Source organism: Caenorhabditis remanei, chromosome IV (assembly GCF_010183535.1).
Source record: "Caenorhabditis remanei strain PX506 chromosome IV, whole genome shotgun sequence".
NCBI lineage: Eukaryota > Metazoa > Nematoda > Chromadorea > Rhabditida > Rhabditidae > Caenorhabditis > Caenorhabditis remanei.
Window position 1 is genome coordinate 11,978,741 of NC_071331.1, and position 20,161 is coordinate 11,998,901.

General features: G+C 36.0%; 4 protein-coding genes across 4 annotated transcripts; 1 reads left to right on the forward strand and 3 right to left on the reverse strand.

The window, feature by feature from the left end:
- Positions 1 to 245: 245 nt before the first annotated feature.
- GCK72_013436 (uncharacterized protein) lies at positions 246 to 3,690 on the forward strand (the record flags this gene model as incomplete). Its single annotated transcript, XM_053729852.1, has 10 exons — positions 246 to 407; positions 465 to 953; positions 1,002 to 1,135; positions 1,183 to 1,415; positions 1,461 to 1,776; positions 1,823 to 2,174; positions 2,233 to 2,474; positions 2,521 to 3,367; positions 3,414 to 3,548; positions 3,595 to 3,690. The coding sequence occupies 10 exons, from the start codon at positions 246 to 248 to the stop codon at positions 3,688 to 3,690; spliced, it is 3,006 nt and encodes a 1,001-aa protein (XP_053584624.1).
- On the reverse strand, positions 3,144 to 7,937 carry GCK72_013437 (uncharacterized protein; the record flags this gene model as incomplete). Its single annotated transcript, XM_053729853.1, has 13 exons — positions 3,144 to 3,314; positions 3,560 to 3,637; positions 5,023 to 5,131; positions 5,187 to 5,281; positions 5,331 to 5,432; positions 5,591 to 5,676; positions 5,722 to 5,911; positions 6,154 to 6,239; positions 6,288 to 6,366; positions 6,411 to 6,499; positions 6,626 to 6,713; positions 7,501 to 7,655; positions 7,793 to 7,937. 13 exons carry the CDS (start codon positions 7,935 to 7,937, stop codon positions 3,144 to 3,146), a joined length of 1,473 nt encoding a protein of 490 aa, XP_053584625.1.
- Positions 7,938 to 16,549: 8,612 nt separating this feature from the next.
- GCK72_013438 (uncharacterized protein) lies at positions 16,550 to 18,502 on the reverse strand (the record flags this gene model as incomplete). The annotated part of the gene is made up of 5 exons (XM_003093595.2): positions 16,550 to 16,636; positions 16,740 to 16,959; positions 17,197 to 17,279; positions 17,326 to 17,820; positions 18,452 to 18,502. The coding sequence occupies 5 exons, from the start codon at positions 18,500 to 18,502 to the stop codon at positions 16,550 to 16,552; spliced, it is 936 nt and encodes a 311-aa protein (XP_003093643.2).
- A 417-nt stretch (positions 18,503 to 18,919) lies between these two features.
- On the reverse strand, positions 18,920 to 20,139 carry GCK72_013439 (uncharacterized protein; the record flags this gene model as incomplete). Its single annotated transcript, XM_003093573.2, has 4 exons — positions 18,920 to 19,034; positions 19,448 to 19,560; positions 19,779 to 19,928; positions 19,981 to 20,139. The coding sequence occupies 4 exons, from the start codon at positions 20,137 to 20,139 to the stop codon at positions 18,920 to 18,922; spliced, it is 537 nt and encodes a 178-aa protein (XP_003093621.2).
- Between the last annotated feature and the right edge of the window lie 22 nt (positions 20,140 to 20,161).

Here is a 20,161-nt window from a genome sequence, read left to right on the forward strand (position 1 = left end):
TACCGTTTTGTCAACGTATCTTTAACATTTTTCAGATGTTTTTGATAAATTTAATGAAATATGAAAGAAGAAGTCTTCATTTATCGTAATAAATATGTCATTTATCGATTTTCTGCTCTTTAAGTGGGGAAAAATGTGTTTTACGGCGCTGTGTTTTCTTGTTGGTCTTGTAACGTGTTATCTTCCTTATAAAATCTCTCGTCCACTGCACAACATTTTTCAAATATTTATTGTTGCAGAACAAGATGCCTCTCCGACTTGATGTAAAAAGAAAGCTTCTGGCGCGTTCGGATCGTGTAAAATGTGTCGATTTGCACCCGGTTGATATGTGGCTTTTGGCTGCTCTGTACAATGGAAACGTGCACATTTGGAATTATGAAACACAGACACTTGTCAAATCTTTTGAAGTGAGTTGCATTTTTGCAATAAAAAACATTTTTGAATTGCAAACAAAAGTTTTTCAGGTGTGTGACGTGCCCGTTCGTGCTGCCAAGTTCGTTCCTCGGAAGAGCTGGGTTGTCACTGGATCTGATGACATGCATATTCGTATTTTCAACTACAATACTCTCGAAAGAGTACACCAGTTCGAAGCACATTCAGATTACCTCCGGTCGCTTGTTGTTCATCCAACTCTTCCATACGTTATCTCGTCATCCGATGACATGCTCGTCAAAATGTGGGATTGGGATAATAAATGGGCGATGAAGCAATCATTTGAAGGACATACACATTATGTGATGCAGATTGCAATCAATCCAAAAGATAACAACACATTCGCTACTGCTTCACTTGATAAAACTGTCAAAGTGTGGCAATTTGGATCAAATGTTCCAAATTTCACTTTAGAAGGACACGAGAAAGGAGTAAACTGTGTTGATTACTATCACGGTGGAGATAAACCGTACATCATCTCTGGAGCTGATGACCATTTGGTGAAAATTTGGGATTATCAGGTAAGGCAACGAGAAAGTCATCTAAATTCTTTAAATTTTTACTTTTAGAACAAAACCTGCGTTCAAACCCTCGATGGACACGCTCAAAATGTTTCATCAGTGTGCTTCCATCCAGAGCTTCCTCTCATCATAACCGGATCCGAAGATTCTACTGTTAAATTATGGCACGCCAATACTTACAGGTAACAATTGTACTTTCTAGCAAAAACTCATGTTATGTTTGTTTTAGACTTGAAACCACGTTGAACTATGGTTTGGAACGTGTTTGGTGTATTCAAGCACAAAAGGGAGCCAACACTGTCGCCATCGGATATGATGAAGGATCTGTAACCCTCAAACTTGGACGTGAAGAGCCAGCTGTCAGTATGGATTCTTCAGGAAAGATTCTTTGGGCAAAACACTCCGAAGTTCAACAAGCTAACTTGAAAACCATCTCCGCTGAAGAATCAGAGGCTATTCAAGGTAATATCGACATTTATTGACCAAAAATAATAATTTTTCTTATAGATGGAGAACGTCTTCCTCTTTCCGTGAAAGATCTCGGATCCTCTGAAATCTATCCCCAAACTCTCGCTCATTCTTCAAATGGACGTTTCGTAGTTGCCTGTGGAGACGGAGAATACATTGTTTACACTGCAATGGCTCTCAGAAACAAGGATTTCGGACAAGGACTGGAATTCGTTTGGGCCGTTGACCCAAATATGTTTGCTGTTCGCGAATCGGCCACGAATGTGAAGATCAAGAAGAATTTCAAAGATCACAAGTCTATTCGCTCTGATATGGTTCTTGAAGGTATTTCTGGAGGACCACTTCTTGCTTTGAGGTTAGAATTACATTTATATATCAGTTTGATTACGAAATTCTTGCAGATCGACGAATTCGTTGTGCTTCTTCGACTGGGAAACTGCAGTTCTCGTTCGTCGTATCGAAATAACTTCGAAAAACATCTATTGGAGTGATAACGGAGAAATGGTTGCTATTTGCGGCGATGAATCTTTCTACGTTCTCAAGTACAGCGCCGAAGCTGTGTCCAATGCATCTGAAGTGACTGAAGACGGAATCGAGGATGCATTCGAAGTTGTTGGAGAACAAACAGAAGTCGTGAAGACTGGATTCTGGATTGGTGATTGCTTCATTTTTACTACTGCTCTCAACCGAATCAATTACTACGTTGGAGGAGAAATCGTCACTATTGCTCATGTCGATAGACCACTCTACTTGGTAAGTCATTTAATTTCAATTAAATTCAAATAGTTTTAATGTAAACCTACGTTTTCAGTTGGGATACATGGCAAAGGAATCTCGTGTCTACGCCGTCGACAAAGATCTCAATGTTATCTCCTACAAACTTCTTCTCTCCGTTCTTGAATACCAAACCGCCGTCATGCGTCGTGATTTCGATACTGCTGACAAGGTGTTGACGACGATTCCAAAAGAACAGAGAACTCGTGTTGCTCACTTCCTCGAGAAACAAGGATTCAAGAAGCAGGCTCTCGCCGTTTCTCAAGATCCAGATCACAGGTAAATTCAATTCAATTTTTTCCTGAAATAATGTGTCGATTTTCAGATTCGATCTTGCTATTGCTCTTGGTGATTTGAAGACAGCTTATGAATTGGCTCTCACGATGGATTCCGAAGAGAAATGGAAGTCTCTCAGTAATGCCGCCACACTCAAGTCTGAACTTCTTCTCGCTGGGGAATGTCTCGGAAGAGCTCGTGATTTCGGAGGACTTATGTTGCTCGCTTCCTGTGCTGGATCTGCTCCACTTATGCAAAAACTCGCTGTTGATGCTGCTGCCGCCGAAAACCACAACATCAGTTTCCTCAGCAGTCTTCTTCTCGGAGACATTGATGCCTGTTTGGATAAGCTTATTGCTACTGGCCGCCTTCCAGAAGCTGCATTCCTTGCACGTACTCATGCTCCATCTCGAGTACAAACTATTCTTGATTTGTGGAAGACCAAAGCATCAAGCCACAGTGAGAAGAGCAGCAGAAAGATTGGAGAATCTCTTGCTGATCCGATAAAGTATGAGAACTTGTTCCCTGGATTTGCCGAGTCTTTGAAACGAGAATCGTTCGTCCGTGAAATCTCCAAGATCCCAGTTCCAGCGAATGTTCGTGCTCCATCTGTCGCCTCACGAAACATTGAACAAGAGTTAGAGGAGGCAGTTGCTTCTGGAGCTGTCTCTTTCACTGATGAAGGACAAGCCGTGCTGAAGAATGCTCCAAGGTCATCGGAACAACAGTTGAAGGCACCAGTATCGCCAGCGGTCGCTCGTCAACCATCACCTGTTCGTCAGCCATCTCCAGTTCGCCAGCCATCGCCAATTCGGGAACCTTCACCCGCACCTGCTCAAGAATCTGAAGAGGAGGAAGAAGAGTTTGAAGATAACCAACAAGAAGTGCATGTACCCGTCAGTTTTCGATTCTAATTGCTTTTTACAAATCATTTTATTTCAGCATAATGATGAAGAAGATGCTTTCGGTACATCCAAGACACCTGATGTAGTTCTGGAAACCAGCCGGCCTGACATTGTACCTGCACGGGGGTCTGCCGCTCCAGATTTAGTTTCTGCTCCAACAACAACTCAAGATGTAATACTTACTTTTCTAGATATTTTTAAAATAATTTTCTCTTCAGTTCGGTGATGATACTCAATGGTCTGACGAAGACTTCGGAGATGCTGAAAATGGTGATTTGAATATGGATGATTTGAATTTAGACGAGGAAGATTGACTCGTGGTCGATCGATCTGCCCAACAGGAGAAGAAAGAATAAAAAGGTTATTTTGTGCATGTAATTTATTCAAGTCCCATTATCATTCCCATTCCATCTTTTTTGCACAATTTTTTGACGAATGATTCAGAGCAGATCGGTCGATAGATAGTTTTACAATTGATTTTTCAGTCTTTTTAAAGAGTGTTTTTTCTAACCCAAAATGGTGTCGGTCACTCTAACATTCATCGGTAAATTGTTCTTCATCTTTTTAAGGGTCTGGAGTAGTGTTTTCAGAATATTATTATGTAATTTATAGTGTTTTTTGGCACACTTTTTTGTGATTTTTATTCCTACTGGTCACTTTTTTTTTGTAAAATCCATTGCCAATTATCCGCCCATTTCATACCCCCCGTTTCCTATTTCTCTGCCTTCGAAACAACATAATTTATTGAATTTTCTCCTCGTTTCTAATTTATCAGTAAAGATACTAAATTATTCTCAGCTTTTTTTGCGGTGTTCTGTTTTGTATTCTAGGGGTTTTATTTTTCTCTTATCGTTATTTATAGCATCCCCCCAAAATGTTTGTTTCGTGTAAACAAGAAGCAATGTAATGAGAGTTTTATTGATTGAAATCGTTTGTTTTTTATTGGATTGTAATTGAATAAACGGAAAAGAAAGTGTGGCTGGCGAGGAACATTTTAGTGATAGCTTATAGTGACACGATGTTCAGAAGGCACTTTGGGAGGAAAAATAAAATAAAGAAGGCGTCGAGTCTTCAATTCGGGAAAAGGGTATTTGGTGATGCTCCAATACGATTCTTGGCACGAAATCCAGTGGGACGAGCCTGAGCTGATACGGAACGAGCTTCTCTTTCAACTAGTGGTTCTTCACTTCTCGAATTTCGTTCCGATGATTCACTTCTTCGCTTTTCTGATATCTCTGACTCGACGCCACCCCGTCAACTGTCGCGTGGTTGGCTTTGTTCTTTCTGGAAAACATTATACTGTAGCAAGATCGATTTCAGAACTTTTCATGATTCTGAATCTTTTCTCATATTTCTTTTTTGTCCCGCTCTTTCGAGGGGACTCCAAAAATTGTTTATAATACTCAGTGTTTGCTCCTTTGCACGGAAATCTTTAGTAAAAGGCGAAAGATTTTCACGGTCAAATGCAGAGGAACCAGAGTTAGTGAAGGTAACGAGAGGAGGGTATTTGAGTAACAGTGTGTACGGACATCTCCCGGGTTCCGCCGGCCGCTATCTAATGCATGCAAGAGGGGCGGAGTCTTGGTCTTGGAAAAAAGAGAGGAAGGAGAAGAGAAAAAGGAAAAGGAAGAAGGGAAAATACATACCAGTTTGAGATAAAGAAGAGAAATACTTTGAGCGAAACTTGTTGGAAATGGTTCGAAGAAAAGGAATAATTGACGAGAAGATGAGATACAATTCACTGCTATTCGGGTTCTGGAAATGGGCGATGAATGAAACGTTTCGAATTCTAAATAACTCAGAAATTTACCTGATTTTAGGCGGTTTATCGTGTTGTTTGTTTTTAATAAATTCATCCAAATAAACTTCTTTCTTCTTTTCCATGAAGTTTATTCGTTTGAATTTCTGAAAAAAAAACACAATTTTTAGGAAAAAAAAAGAAAAGAAGACTCACCCCTGCGTCTTGAACTTTGAAACTTGGAACAACGACAAGAAAGTTGTCATCATGTCTGTTGTGACTTGCGATGTATCGATAGACTGCAGAGATTTGAGCGTTCTGGAAGAGAATTCAGTTTTCAAATAAAAAAATTAGAGAACTAAAAAAGTCTATCAAACGTATGATACTGTCTGAAACATCCCTGTTTCACAAAATTCAGATACACCTCCACTACAATTTTGCTGAATTTGAAACTCTCAACTTAACTAAAAACTCACCAAATTATCACTTGCTCTACTCAATTCTCCTGCATTCACAATCTTCAATTTGTAATAAGTCAGATCGATGTCTTCATGTGTCGTTTCTGAAATTCCTCATTTTTAATAGTAAAATTCTAATTAAAAGCAACCTGTAGTAAAACAAATGATATGATCATCTTTTCTAGCCATAGTAAAACCGAGTTTCAGCAGAGTTTCTCTTGTTGTATTCACTAGATTTGGTACAGCTTCAGCAGTCAAAGACATTGAAATAACACGATTCGAACGTCGGAAGTATTGGAGGAATGGCTCGGCACAAGTGTGATATTCGGCTATTCTTTTCTGAAAATGTCAGAAGTTGGAAGGGAAATTTGGAGTAACTGTTTCAGGTTTATCATTTTTGTTTTGTTTTTGAAACACTGCGATCAATTGTATCTAAGACCAGTTTACTGTTATTATTCATTTCTACAGCGATCTGAAGGATAAATGTAATCGTATCGATAAGTTTTCAGTTATTCAAACCTTGATCGTGAAACAGTAAGACTCGAAATATATCAGTTTCGAATTTTGAACTACCAATTTACCTCTAATTTGCCTCTATCAATATCATCAGCTCCTCTCATCATTTGATTCAACTCTGGATTAATTCGTTTACTATCCTCGTCTTTTCCTGAAAAAACCCGTAATAACCCGTCATCTCACTCTCCAATATCCATACCATTTGCAGCTTCTCCATTCAATCTCGTCAAATTCTGCTCATCCTTTACATTCACATCAATTGCAAATGCAATTGGGTGCTGAAATTCGTCCATTAGGAACTGCCCCTCTACTCAATAAATACCTTCATCTCGAACTGATTCAACTGTCTGTCATGTGATCTCGCCCGATACTCTTCCGCTTTTAAAATTGAGGAAACTGCCGGAACAATATCTGAAAATTCAATTATTTTATTCCTCTTTTGGCAAATTTTAAACTAGTCATTTCCGTTTTATTCCCCAACGGAAATTACTTTTTATTTTTGGTTTGTGGATAGTTTGAACTTGAGAGAAGACTCACCAACAACGAATCGCTGATTCATTGCCACCTTGATCCGACTGGATATCATTTCAAGAACCCAATCGATTGATAACATTCCTTCGTCATTCTGAAAACATCAACTAAAGTGAAATTATTAAGGTAAATAATGTATCAAATATCACAGTTGTATGAAACCGTATAGTCGTTTCGTTTTGTTGAAAAACTAAATATAGATTTTCAGCTTTAGCTGTCTAGTTTTGTTTCAGAAGTCCTTTTCGAAACATCAAAAAAAACGGATGAAAAATATATCAGGAGCGCAGAAAAGAAAAGAAAATTGTTTATTACAGTTTCCTGGGATTGTTAAAAGTTTTCCATTCCTTGTGACTTCAATGCCTCCGCTATATTCTACATTTTGGCAGTTTACAGACGTATTTAAAAAACATGAGATTTCTCTTGAAGAGACCTAAGTGATTTGAAAAATGCTCTAACAAAATTTCACTACGAATATTAAAAGCAACACTTTTCTTCACTAGAATCACTTTTTTTCTTTTATGCTCCGTTCCAGAAAAAAAATGGTTAGAAAACTATTGAGCATGAGTACTAAACGGGAAATTTTTGAAACGATGAATAGGATATTTGCATCTAAAAAACACCTAAAAACTGTGTGAAACCCGGAAAACGAGTTTTAAAAACAAATAAAAAATCCTTTGAGAATTTGAAAAAAGTGAGAATTTTTACGGTTTCACGAAACTCAATAATATCTGTTTGCTTCGATGATAACTAATGCATTATCCTGTTGAAACACTACAATTTCCTGAGAATTTCATGAGTTGAAAGTTCGAATGAGAACAGAATCCAAGAGATTCTATACATCTCTACTGAAATAGTACATTCATTCCACCACCCAAACTAACCCTCAACGCCTCTTGAATATCCTTGATCTGAGTTCCAGTTCCACTGAGTCTCGACGGCAAATATTGAAATACAATATCCTCTACAGAAATGGATGTAAAATTGAATGAACTCGTCAATTCCTCTATAATCGATCCCTTTTGAGAAGCTGGACCACCTGAAATAAACACTTGAATGTACTTTGATTTCATTAAGGACTTCCGGAATAAATCGAATAAATGCAAACTTTTCTCTCCGAAGTGTAATCGAATCAAATTATGATTTCATTGGGAGGAAGAAAACGAGAAAACTCACCAAAAATAAAAACAATTGAATTCGTATTTTTCTGTAGTTGATTCCTTATCGCGGATCCAATATCCACAGGAATCGGAGCCGGTGGTCTAAAGAGCTCTGAGTGAGCATCTTGATGAAAATCGGCTTTCGATGGATGACAGCCCATCCATGCACCCGCCAATCACTCGTCTTCTAAGGCTGGAAAAATCGAGAAGAATGAATGGAAAAATGGTTGGAAAAAGGAGGATACGAGAAGAGGGAAATGAGTGGTTTCCGGTATTTCTGAAGTGATACTGGAATACGTCAATCGAGAAGAAAAAAGTCGGATAAAATTTGAGGAAATTGGGAAAAAGAGAGAGAGAGTAGAGAGACGGAGAGAAAAGAAGTTAAAGAAAATGAACCGGAAATTGGAGAAAATGAAGAAGTGGAAGGTGATGATCTTTTTGAAATAGAATGATCTGGAAGACAACGTCAGTTCATTTCAGAGGATGAGTAAGGATGGAAGAGGAGGAAGATACAGTAGCGAGCATAAGTGAGTATACCTCCATACTTTCATATGTATCTCAGCTGAAACAAGTCCGTTTTGCATAAACTTTTTTTTCAAAAATAGCTGAAGTATCCAGTAAAATTGACATAAGTTTTTTGTTTAAAGTGATCAGCTGATTTTTAAGATTATCGATTTTTCCTGATCTTGATTTCAAAATCCGAAAAAAAAACTTTTTATTTTTGAACTGGACTCTATGATTTTTTAAGTTAAAAATGTTGAGCAACGTTCATAAAAACAAAATATAAGGTTAGAATGCTTCTGTGCTTCTTGATCATCGTGCTACAGCTCCAGAAGTCCAAATCGGTATGCTTGGCTAAATCGTTATAACTCATAGAAAAATAGTTCAAATTGGTTGAAAACGGCGGGAAAAAATACGTAATATCTTTATCAACATTCTTGTATTTAAAAATGATAATTTAGAGAAAAAAATTTTTTCGAATTTTTTTCACTCGAAAAATTTTGGTTTCCAACTTTTGCCCAATTTTTCCTGTTTTTTGGTTACAAAACAGTTGTAATAGAATTAATGAAAATCTAATTTTGATGTTTCATGTAAAATTCAACTCAAACTCGCAAATTGTTGTTGTTTTATAATCAAAAAACAGGAAAAATTGGGCAAAAGTTGGAAACCAAAATTTTTCGAGTGAAAAAAAGTTTTTTTCTAAATTATTATTTTTAAAAATAAGATACCCCCTTTAAGTCGCCACATCCGTATTAAGTTTTCAAAAACTAACGAAAAAGAACTTTTTGGAAATCTCTAAAACAAAAAGAGTTATTCAAAAAATGACTGCGGAACAAAATTTTTCACAGAATTATCGACAATTTTGGCGAAGCTCCGCCTACCGAAATCGGCATCCTCATACCAACGTGATTTAAAGAGAGGGGGTGATTGTTGATAAACGTATTACGCATTTTTTCCCGCATTTTTCAACCAATTTGAATCATTTTTCGATGAGTTATAACGATTTAGCCAAGCATACCGATTTGGACTTCTGGAGCTGTAGCACGATGATCAAGAAGCACAGAAGCATTCTAACATTATATTTTGTTTTTATGAACGTTGCTCAACATTTTTGACTCAAAAAATCATAGGGTCCAGTTCAAAAATAAAAAGTTTTTTTTCGGATTTTGAAATCAAGATCAGGAAAAATCGATAATCTTAAAAATCAGCTGATCACTTTAAACAAAAAACTTATGTCGATTTTACTGGAAACTTCAGCTATCTTTGAAAAAAAAGTTTATGCAAAACGGACTTGTTTCAGCTGAGATACATATGAAAGTATGGAGGTATACTCACTTATGCTCGCTACTGTACATACGTTTCAGTGATTATCAATTTCAGTTCTTGGAAGAGGTTGACTTGCATAGCTACTATATCTTAAAAAGTGGGTAGTTCTCGTTTATTCTTCTAAAATCACGTATACTTTTATTTTTCCCACGCCATGTTTCTGGCAAAATCCGTCCTTAAACAAAAAAGTAATATAAATAACGGTGATGATTTGTAGAACACTTCGGAAGTTGATTTCGTTTCAGGTTTTCATAACTATTTGATAACTAGGAAGAATTAAGAACTTTCGCAACGAGTAAGAAAAACATAACTAGATATATATTCCAGTCTGGAAACAGGAAATTTTCGAAAATGAGCGATTCGTTCACTGAAAAGCCGAGATATATACTATTGAAGCCCATGAATTGTGTCTTTTCTATGTCATAGATTGGAACATCAAAATGGAAAGATGTAAGGAGATAGTTTGAATTGCGTAAATCAGGATTTCCAAAAAATGAAAAACATAATCTTTCGTTTTTATTCGACAAAACAGGAGAGTTGTGCATCATTTGAATGAACGAAGAGGACGCCGTGCTAATGTTCGATGACTTATTTGAAGAATAACAAGAAACTGAAACAGAGGAAGACAGTAGGTTATGTTTCACTTTTCAGAATCAAAAACTCCAGACTTTAAACCGAAATGAACGGAGAGGGAACGCTGTCTTTGCTGATGGAATATCAAAAGTTTTATCAACAGATGAAACTACAAAGTAGAGGAAACCGGAAAAAAAATAGACAAACCTGGTATTTCAAGAAACCCTGATTCAAATTTCCTATTTCATTTTTTCATTTTTAGACAGTAGGTAATGCTTTTCAAAAATGTGATATTGGCAGAGGTTTGAAACAATGCAATGGATTATTTCAGTATTCAAATCAAAGAAAATGTTATGAGATGGTCCTGAGGAAAAACAACTATTATTTCGATGATTCAGAGGGGACCAAATCAGTAACAAATTTGCTGAAGAGGAGAAAAACCAAAAGAAAAAAAATACTGATATTTCAAACAAATGTTGATATACACCAGGCGGAACAGTTGGGTCTACCAATAAAGACATAATTAAAGTGGTGGCGATAACATTGTTTGAGAAACATGAGATGAAACAGGAAAAAAATTGGAAGTTTTTCAATTGTATGGCTTCTAATCAGTTGGTTTCTATTCTCAATGGCAGTGAGGGCAAGTTCTAAAATTTAAATTTATTAAACATTTTATTTGCCAGAACCTGATTTTGCAATCCATATCATCAGAATTTATTTGGGTTAGAACACAAAATAGTGCATACCGATTACTTGGAATAGTTAGGCATAAAAGAAGACTGTTTTTTGGAAAGCAGATGAATCCGAAATTTTATTCGAATTTTAAACACTAATTGGAACTCAGAAAGACAGAATACTAATACTTATTGTATGGAATCCCAGAGAAAACGGCATGAACGGAACATTAAGAATGTTGTGAAAATATTTTTGAAGAACGACACCCCTCTTTTTTTCCAGAAAATAACGACATGAACAAGTAGATAATATTGAAAAACACTTCATCTCGTCGCAAAATCTATTTTCAGCGAAATGAAAAAAGAGAGATTGATATGAAGCAATAATGCTAATTTATCTGATAAGGAGTATTATGTATAGGATTCTTTTTCTTTGTCACCGAGGTGACGTAACGAACGAAAATTGGGGCTTCTTCTTTCCCCAGTCAGATCGAAAAGTGTGTTTTTGGAGCCACAAGGGCAAGTTAGCTTCTGAATAGAAATTCAAAGAGAGACGCGAAATTTATGAAGACGGACTTTTTATTCGGAAAATAACGCTACAAAAACTACACAGAATCCAATCAAATCTCGTAAATCATTTCATTTTTCCCCAAAAACTGAAATTCAAACTTTCAAAAGATAAAGTAATTGCAAAAAACGAGTTCTGAATTGAATGAAAACGATAAATAATGCTATAATCCATCATCACGTGTACGATGAAAAGAGTTAATTAGATAACAAAAAAAAGAGATCAAGACAGAAAAATCTATGAAAAAAGGAGAAACTTGAAATGAGGGGATTGGTCGCACACATACAAAAAAGATAAATTTTCGGAGGGATGGACAACTACTCGTAAGCAAAGCCATACAAGGATTCTTGTTGCGACGAAGATTGACGTCACATACGGATTATCCACGCTATATCAAAGCATTCGAGTAGTCAGATTGAGCCACAGGAAATGGAAAAAATGGAGAGAGGGATGGGTGGAGAGAGAGAAGAAGTGGATAAGTTTTTGGAGAAAAAATGATACAAGTTAAGAGGACAACTTGAAAAGAAGTGAGTAAACTGTAAGGAAAGTTGAATAGTTTAGGATGCCCATGAAACGGAAATATTTTGAAAAAGCTTAAATAGACTGAAAATTGAAATAAAACAGCATAACGACGTTCAGATTCTGAATGTTAGAGATACATTTTTAGAATAACAGATTTCTTCAATCGCAGTTTTAAAAAGAATTGAATTGAAACATCGATATTCACCGTAACGTTCAGAGCAGATTCTTGACTCAGATAAAGAACCCAAAAGCTGACAGAAAAATTCCTGACTTTTTTATTGTCATTATTTAAAAACAGTCTATTTTTGAAGCTATGCAGGAGTTAATGAATATACATAGCATAACTATATTTAGGACATACTAGATACATCCTTAGTTTAAGAATCATCAATGTGATTTCAGTTGCTGGAATAAAAAAAACTGTAACCAAAGGTTTGGTTGGTTTCACAAGTTATTCGACATACGTATAAAAAAAATGAAATGGAAAACACCGGTGTTCCTTCCTTTATCAGAAATTCAAAACTGTATTTTTTCATTCTATTGTTTCGTTTCGCGTAGGGAAAATAGGCTTCTAAAGAGCTCGCCAAAATTCAGAAAAGAATATCCTTATCTTTGAAACGGAAACTCAGGAAGATAGGATTTTGAAACAATAATAGAAGGTGTTTTAAGTGTTTTTTCAAAACTTCTTTTTTTTCACAAGTCCCGAAAGTAGTCGAGAGTTGCTGTTTCTTAACTTTTATAAAAAGCTGAAAGGATAAATTTCCAGTTAATAGCGTTTTTCTGTGAGAATAATTTCTAAAAATAGATGCAAATAACTTGCAACAAAAAGGCAGAGATATTTCTTGATATAGTCCATCGAGTACTACGAAAACAAACTCCAAATGAGTGGTTCGTTTCCCTTTTTCTCTACGACTTTCAAGTATAGACACAGGAAGTGAATCGACTCGTAAATAAGACTAGAGGTCCGGATTAGGAAACGGCCGAGACTTATGGAAGAAAATAGAAGAAGAAAAGGAGAAGATGTAAAAGTAGAAGGAGAAGCTCAAGAAAAAGAAGAGATTATAATTAGCAATATGTTTGGAGGACTGATAAGAATAAGAGAAAAATAAAAAGTACTAGAGGGTAGAGGGTGTGAGCATTGAAGCGAGAGAAACATTGTGCTCATTCAAGAGAAGAATCTTCCAAAATGGAGAAAGAGAGAGAGAGTTCAAGGAAATTATTAGAGGGGAGGAGATGGGATTTATTAACGTGCTGTTGATTTGTGTAAATAGATCAAACATTCATTAAAATTAAGGAAAAAGAGTCTTGGAGAGATGATAGGAAGTTCCGGGTGGCCAGGAGGAATTGAGGAAGTTTAATGAAGATTAAAAAAAAACATAGAATTAAGGGGAATGACGGGAACTTTTTTAGTGGGTTTGTGAAGAACTTTATTAGAGAAAGTGAATGGCTGAAACTGAATAAAAACAGGGTTAAACTGAGTTTGCTAATTGGGAAGGCGAATAGGAGGAGAATTCAGAAGGAGATGGGTGCGACTTCCAGGTTCTTATAGAACTCATTAACTTAGGAAATGTAATTACAAAGTTTTGCACTAGTTTCGAGGTACATATGAGTTCAATCTGTTCAAAAGAAACTTCAACTCTCAAGTTTTGGCTATTTATGTTTTTATTACATAGCACATCAAAGTGAATCGGAATTTCAATTAGTGGGATGAGAGATGAAGACGGTTGGTGTATAAATTTACTGTTCCACAATAAAGAGAAATATGGTAAATCATTTCTGTAAATTAATAACGACATACCATTTGATAGTGTTATTCGCCTATTTCGAAAAAAACTGTTTCAAGTAGTTCATGAGAGTTTTTCAATTTTTCTCTCATCCACTACTGTCAGAGAAAGCGGTATAAATCCAAAAAGTTCAATAAATAGAAACCCAAAATACATCCCAAATTCTTCCCCTCTCAACTTCTTCTCGAAAAAAAACACTCCGTCACACTTCGTCACATAAATATAAACTCGTGAACTGAAGCCCTCTTCGCAACCGCCAATTTCATCGTTTTCGAACTATTATTTATACCGAGAGTGACTAAAAGGATCCCGGAGGAATCGACGTAATTCCGGTCCATCTGTGGTCGGTGAGTTATTTCAAGGAAATAAAAAAGAGGGAAGATGAAGACGATTCGTATCGTAGAAACGGCTCTGAAATGTCTATTTGATGGCGGGAAAAGTACAATCGAATCAGATGAGGAAAGTAATCGGAATGGAGCACTAGAGTATGTTGTAAAAGAGTACTTATGTCTCATTAGTAAAGTGCAGAATCTGGGACAGAAATAGTTGTTTTTTAAGGATTGGATAGTAGAACAATTGATAATCTTTTAATGGTTTAATCGAATGTGTCAAAACTATATCAGCTGCGAAAGTAGACTCATTCAGAACAAGATGAAAGTCAGTGAAAAAACGAAATTCTGATAGAGAATATGCATATAATGAAACAGAAAAAACATTCGAGAATTTTCAGAAAAGTCGAGTTTGGTCTTGAATCCACCCATGCGACCTTTTATTTTCTCTCTTCCCCTCCCATCGTAAACATGGACAGAAAACCAAACAAAAAAGGGATTCGAAAAAACAAAAGAAGCCCCTCCACTACTACTAAATCTCTTCTTCTTTTTCCCCCAATTGAATGAGTAATAAGAGAAATGAATCAAGCATCACGGGGGGAATTGTCTATGATTAAATGAGGAGACATTATGTCTGGTGTCTATTTTTGAGAAAAGGAGAGGCTAGACTTGTTTTTAGGCTCTCCTTTTAGATGATGATTCGTGGAAAATTGACTATTTTCTCGATAAAGTCATAGGATAACAGAAAGGAGCTCCAGAAGTTTCTAGATGAAGAGGGATCCTGAAGCCCCGTGAAGCGTGAATCTCCAACTACCGTAGTTTTTGAAAGTGTGGTTGGTCAGTAAAAGAATGATTCGCAGTTCAAGCGAACTTTATTCACCAAATTTCTTTAATTGTAAGTGTGTCTTTTTTTTCTTTTTACTTTTCAGAAAATAGAGTATTAACGATGTCAATAAACGATAGTCGTCTACAAAGATTACATGAAACTGTTAATTTTTTTCAAAGTATAGTCAGCATTCTTTTTCTCGAAAAGTTATACTCTGTGAGAATACTTTTGGGTTAACACAACCTAAGAATGTTTGTCCAAGATATCTTTTACAGTTCACACCTTTTGAAAGAACGTAATGTTGGAAAATCTTAGGAAGTAATAGGAAGCGTTTAACGATGTGTATCAAAATTCACGTTCTATAAAGGAATAGTGCAACAGAATAATTCCAAAATAAGCGTCATTGAAAGTCTTCCCTGACCAAAACGAAATTATTTTATTTGCAGAACTACCGAAGAGTTCTTCTATCATGCGGTTTTTAGATCAATTGATGGAGTCCTTGCACTGTATCCCCCATACTCTCGTTTTTTATAAAGGATTACTGCAACGGAATTTTTTTTCCAATTGGCGGATTCTTTGCCAGACAAACCTTTATAGACAATACAATGATTGAAGAAAAAGGTTTGTATAAAATAAATTCTTCGAAACACTGAAAAATCAGATTCTCCCAAAGGATACATCGCAAAGTTCAACTGTTTGCTCTCTAGAAGTAATCCATTGATGACAAACTTATTTTCCTCTTAAGAAACGGATTCTATCATACTTGCAAAATATCGGCCGGCCCGGGCCGGCCCGGTAAAGAAAGTTGCCGGCCCGGAGTCAAAAAATGAGCACTATTTTTTCACAAAATTTTTCGAAATTTTTTGAAATTTTCATCAAAAATAATCAAAAAACCTATGTACACTTGAGTTTTATCGATATGTAAAAACATAGTCGAAAATTCGACTTTTTTGCGAAAAAATCAAAAAAAATTTTCAAAAAAATTCAAATTTTTAAATTTTTGTACCGGCCGATGGGGCCGGTGAAAATTCTCAAATCGGCCCGGCCCGTTGCAAGTATGGATTCTATTCATAAATGATAATTACAAAAAAACTTATCTCAAGACTTAAAAAAACTCCTGTTTCAATACCTCCCTAAAAGTTTACAACTTGTCAATTTGGATTAGTTTTTCATCTACATAACTAACTTAAATTTCAAAAGTTCAAAAGTTGAAACAAAAAGAGGCTTCTAACATTTTAGGTTCCCAGGAAATCTCCTCCAAAACCCATATGTTTGAAACACATTAAACACAGAAAAACCAAAGAGAATCTTCCCATCTGCAAACGGGTTCAATTGAAAATCCAGTTGCTGAATTTCCTCCAAAAAAACTAGACAACAAGAAAATAGAAACCAAAAACATAAAAAAAATAACACTTTTCTTTTTCTTTTTTTAAGATGGGACCTATCTAGAAGATAAGAGAAAGGTGACGAGATATGTGAACAACAAATGATGGATTGATTGTTTTTTAGACAAGAAAAAAACAATTGGAAGAAGAGAAAAAGAGGAGAAAGAGCTACGAGAACATCCCGGAGAAAAAAGAAAACAAGAGTAATAACAGAGTAAGAAAAAAGCGAGAAAATGGCAATTTCAGATTCATTTCCTTTGTAAAATTCAGATGAAAAAGACAATTCTAGGTGATTGTTGGTGGGAGAAGGATAGTTGTGGCCGACTTCTGATGAGATGGAGCAGCTCTTCCCGGGAATTCAGGACGGAGAATCTGAAAACAAATATTGCAGAAATGACAACAATCCCAAAAAATTGAAATTTAAAATTTGTAATAATTGAGAAACAGAAACCGTTCTGAATTCTGTTACCCTCACCTTGAACGAGCAAACCATATTCGGATTGACTTGCATCACGGCAGCTGCATTATCAAATTGTCCACAATAGTGAGGAGCCGAGAAGAGAGTGACAAGTCTTCTGTTGGCAAAGAATTCATATCCATCTTGAACGACTTGATGAGCACGAACAATCAGGTCAAGACCGAATTTATCGCATGTTTGAGCAACAACATCAGGGCCAAATGTGCAACTGCAGCCTCTGAAAATAGGGGAGGAAACGGGTTGGAAGGGAATGAATAAGATTTCTAACAAGGTGAAAGGAAGTCGTTTTTTTAAATATTAAGTTTTATAAATTTTAAAGGATCACTTATTTATAAAGGTAACTAGAATTCTTAATATATGATTGCCTTTTTTGACATTATGAAACAGTAGAAAATTGCAATTTTCAATTGGAATCCAGCTTTGCAACGCTGGCTCATAATTCCTATTTGATTACCTGATATTAGCTTTGAATCCTTTCGTATTAATATCTGGATCTGCCCACAGAATATCAATTGCGAGGGATGGGTTTGGTGGATCCTGAAACCTTCAAAATAAATTCTGATACCCATTTTCAGAATCTTACATGCAACGGACGAGCGAATGTATTGAGAATATCCAATTTGGGTGCATTCACTAAATCAGCTGAAAGACCTCCGTGCATACAAAGGATTCTTTTTCCAACCAATCCAGTCAATGGCATCATTTCAAACATTTTAGTGAAGTCCTCGTAGAGTCTCGGCGTTCCGAATCTCTTGTTCAAGTCATCATAAAATCCATAGATACGATTAATCAGTCTGGTTTCGTGATTTCCACGAAGCAGAATGAAATTCTCGGCGTATTTCATTTTGATACACATCAGAAGAAGAATGGTTTCAATACTGAATTGCCCACGATCAATGTAGTCTCCAAGGAAAAGATAATTGACGTCCGGAGGGAATCCAACATTGTTGAAAATACGCATTACATCTCCGAATTGTCCATGAATATCTCCGACGATGGTGATTGGTGGAGAGCAATCAATCATCATTGGTTGACGTTGGAATGACTGGAGACACTCAGCAACGAGGTCAGAGATTTCCTGAAATAAATTCAGTTTCAGAAGTTCCAGATTATAAGTAGATTCCATTTTGATGATGATGATTGTAGAATGTATGTTCTGTTCAGACAACTAAACAAATCTTAATTCTGATAGAGAAGTAGGGTGAAATATTTTGTAAAAAAAACATTTTTAGCTAGAGACCGCAACATTTTTTTCAAACTTGGAAAACCACTTATTTTTTTAATGGGATCTGTTCCTAGCATGGGATAACGCTCCCAAAAAATAAAAATCTCGCCCGATCTTAATTACCAATTCTTACATTGGTTGACCACATTCAAGCAACAAGGTTATGCGGTCACTGTAAACTGAAAAAGTGGTCAAATAATTTGCCCAGACCTGTTCTAGAAGATGTGATATTCTTAAACTTCTGAAACCGAAAATTCTTCAAACTTATGGATTTAGCAAAAAATATCAAAATTAATACAAAACTTGTCGTCAGTCTGATATTCATTTCATTCTAGAGTCCATTCTAAATCAGCCTAATTACCGCGTCCAGGTCCCGAGTAGACTCTTCTCAAAGTATATTTAACTGACCACCAGCGATTAAAAAAATGCATCTTCAAATCATTCTAGTTTTCATCTTTTTGATAATTTCCTGAATCCATCTTACCGATTCCTCAATAGTAGAAGTGAATCCAGTTCCCAATTTTCCAATATTCATCAATCTCTCCAAATACTTATCAACATTGACTCGAGATGGCGTGAATGCCACAGAAACTTGCTCTCTACCTGAAGGAGCTTCTTCTGAATCTCTTCTTCACCTTTTTTCATTTTTTCCCCCTAAAAACTCACTCATCATTGACGACACAGTTTACAATTAAACTTCGACTCGTCTTAATCTTTTTCGTTCAAATTAATGAAATAATGGAAAAATGTTTGAAGATTGAAAAATGAGATAAGAGATCTTCATTTTCCACGTGTTAATTATCGGAAGTTTATTCAATTTATCGGCACAACATTAAAAAAGACACCGGTCAAAAAACCACCCGTATCAAATCACAGATTCCCGTTGTTGTTTGTTGGGATAACAAGATAATTAGTAAAGTGACAATTGATGACCTAAATAAGGAATGATTGATCAATTCTTTGCGTATTGGAAGTATGGCCATTGACTCTTCTGAAGCCAAGCTGGTTTCACGTCGGGAATTGATTCACAGTCGAATGAAAGAATTGTCAGGTTGTAGTAGGCTTTTCTGGAAATAAATATTTGTACTGTTTCATAACTATTTTATGTGAAAAGATGTTTAGAAGTCAATAGTCTCGACGCTGTAGGTGGGAGCTCCATTAAAAATTGAAAGCTTACAGAGAACGATTTGGAGAAGTGGCTTTATGAAAAACATAAATCTATTCTTCAAACATATCAACACTCTCTAATCACTACATACTCCCCTCATCAATAATATCAATGACATCTCTCATGCTTCATCTCGTTTTTTCATCTAATCAGATGTTAACAGCAGAAAGACGAAGTCCGAAAAGATAAAAATTCAGAAAATGAGTGACTCTTGAATTCGAAAGTTATCAGATAACTTATTTCAAACAGTACCAGTTTCGCCTTACAGAAATCAGCCAACATAAGCTCTAAGTTTTATAAAAAACAACGAACCCCTCCGTATCTCTATGCATTCGAATATCCTTGATCGCATCAAATCTGATCACATCTCCATCAGAATTCTCTTTTTCTTCTCCTTCGAAAAACTCGCCACGACGGATTCTTACCTGAAAACTTTTAATGTCAAGAAAACGTCATTGTTTTTCTAAATTAGATGAAACACGATAAAAACAATTGACGTCTGTTTCACAAAACAAATATACTATGTAAAAATTTTAGTTTCGTGATACTACGATAGGACTGTGACCGTCAATAAAAATATAAAAACACGAATATAGCACAGCTCAACTACATATAAAACGAAGTTTTGAACGTATCAACTCACATCTGAATATCTAATTTTCGCAAATTTCTCGAGTCCATCGAATTCACAACACATTATTGAGAGGTCTCCTTCGATATTCTTCTCGAACCCTCCAACCCAATCATTCGTCTTTTTGCAGCCTTTCGGACTATCAGCACGTTCTGGGCAATCCTAAAGACCATGAATTCTTTCTATAGTTCTCATTTTCAAAAGGTCTTCTTACTGAGTAGTTTTTGTCGTAACAACTTGGTTTGGAGCACAATAGTCTGATGACTCCACTATGATGAACCTCCATTCCATATGCAATTTGATCAGATCCACAGTAATCCGATAGACATAGTCCAAGAAAAGAAATGAGAAGAATGACAAGTTGGCACCACATTCCAATGAAAAATCGAAACAAA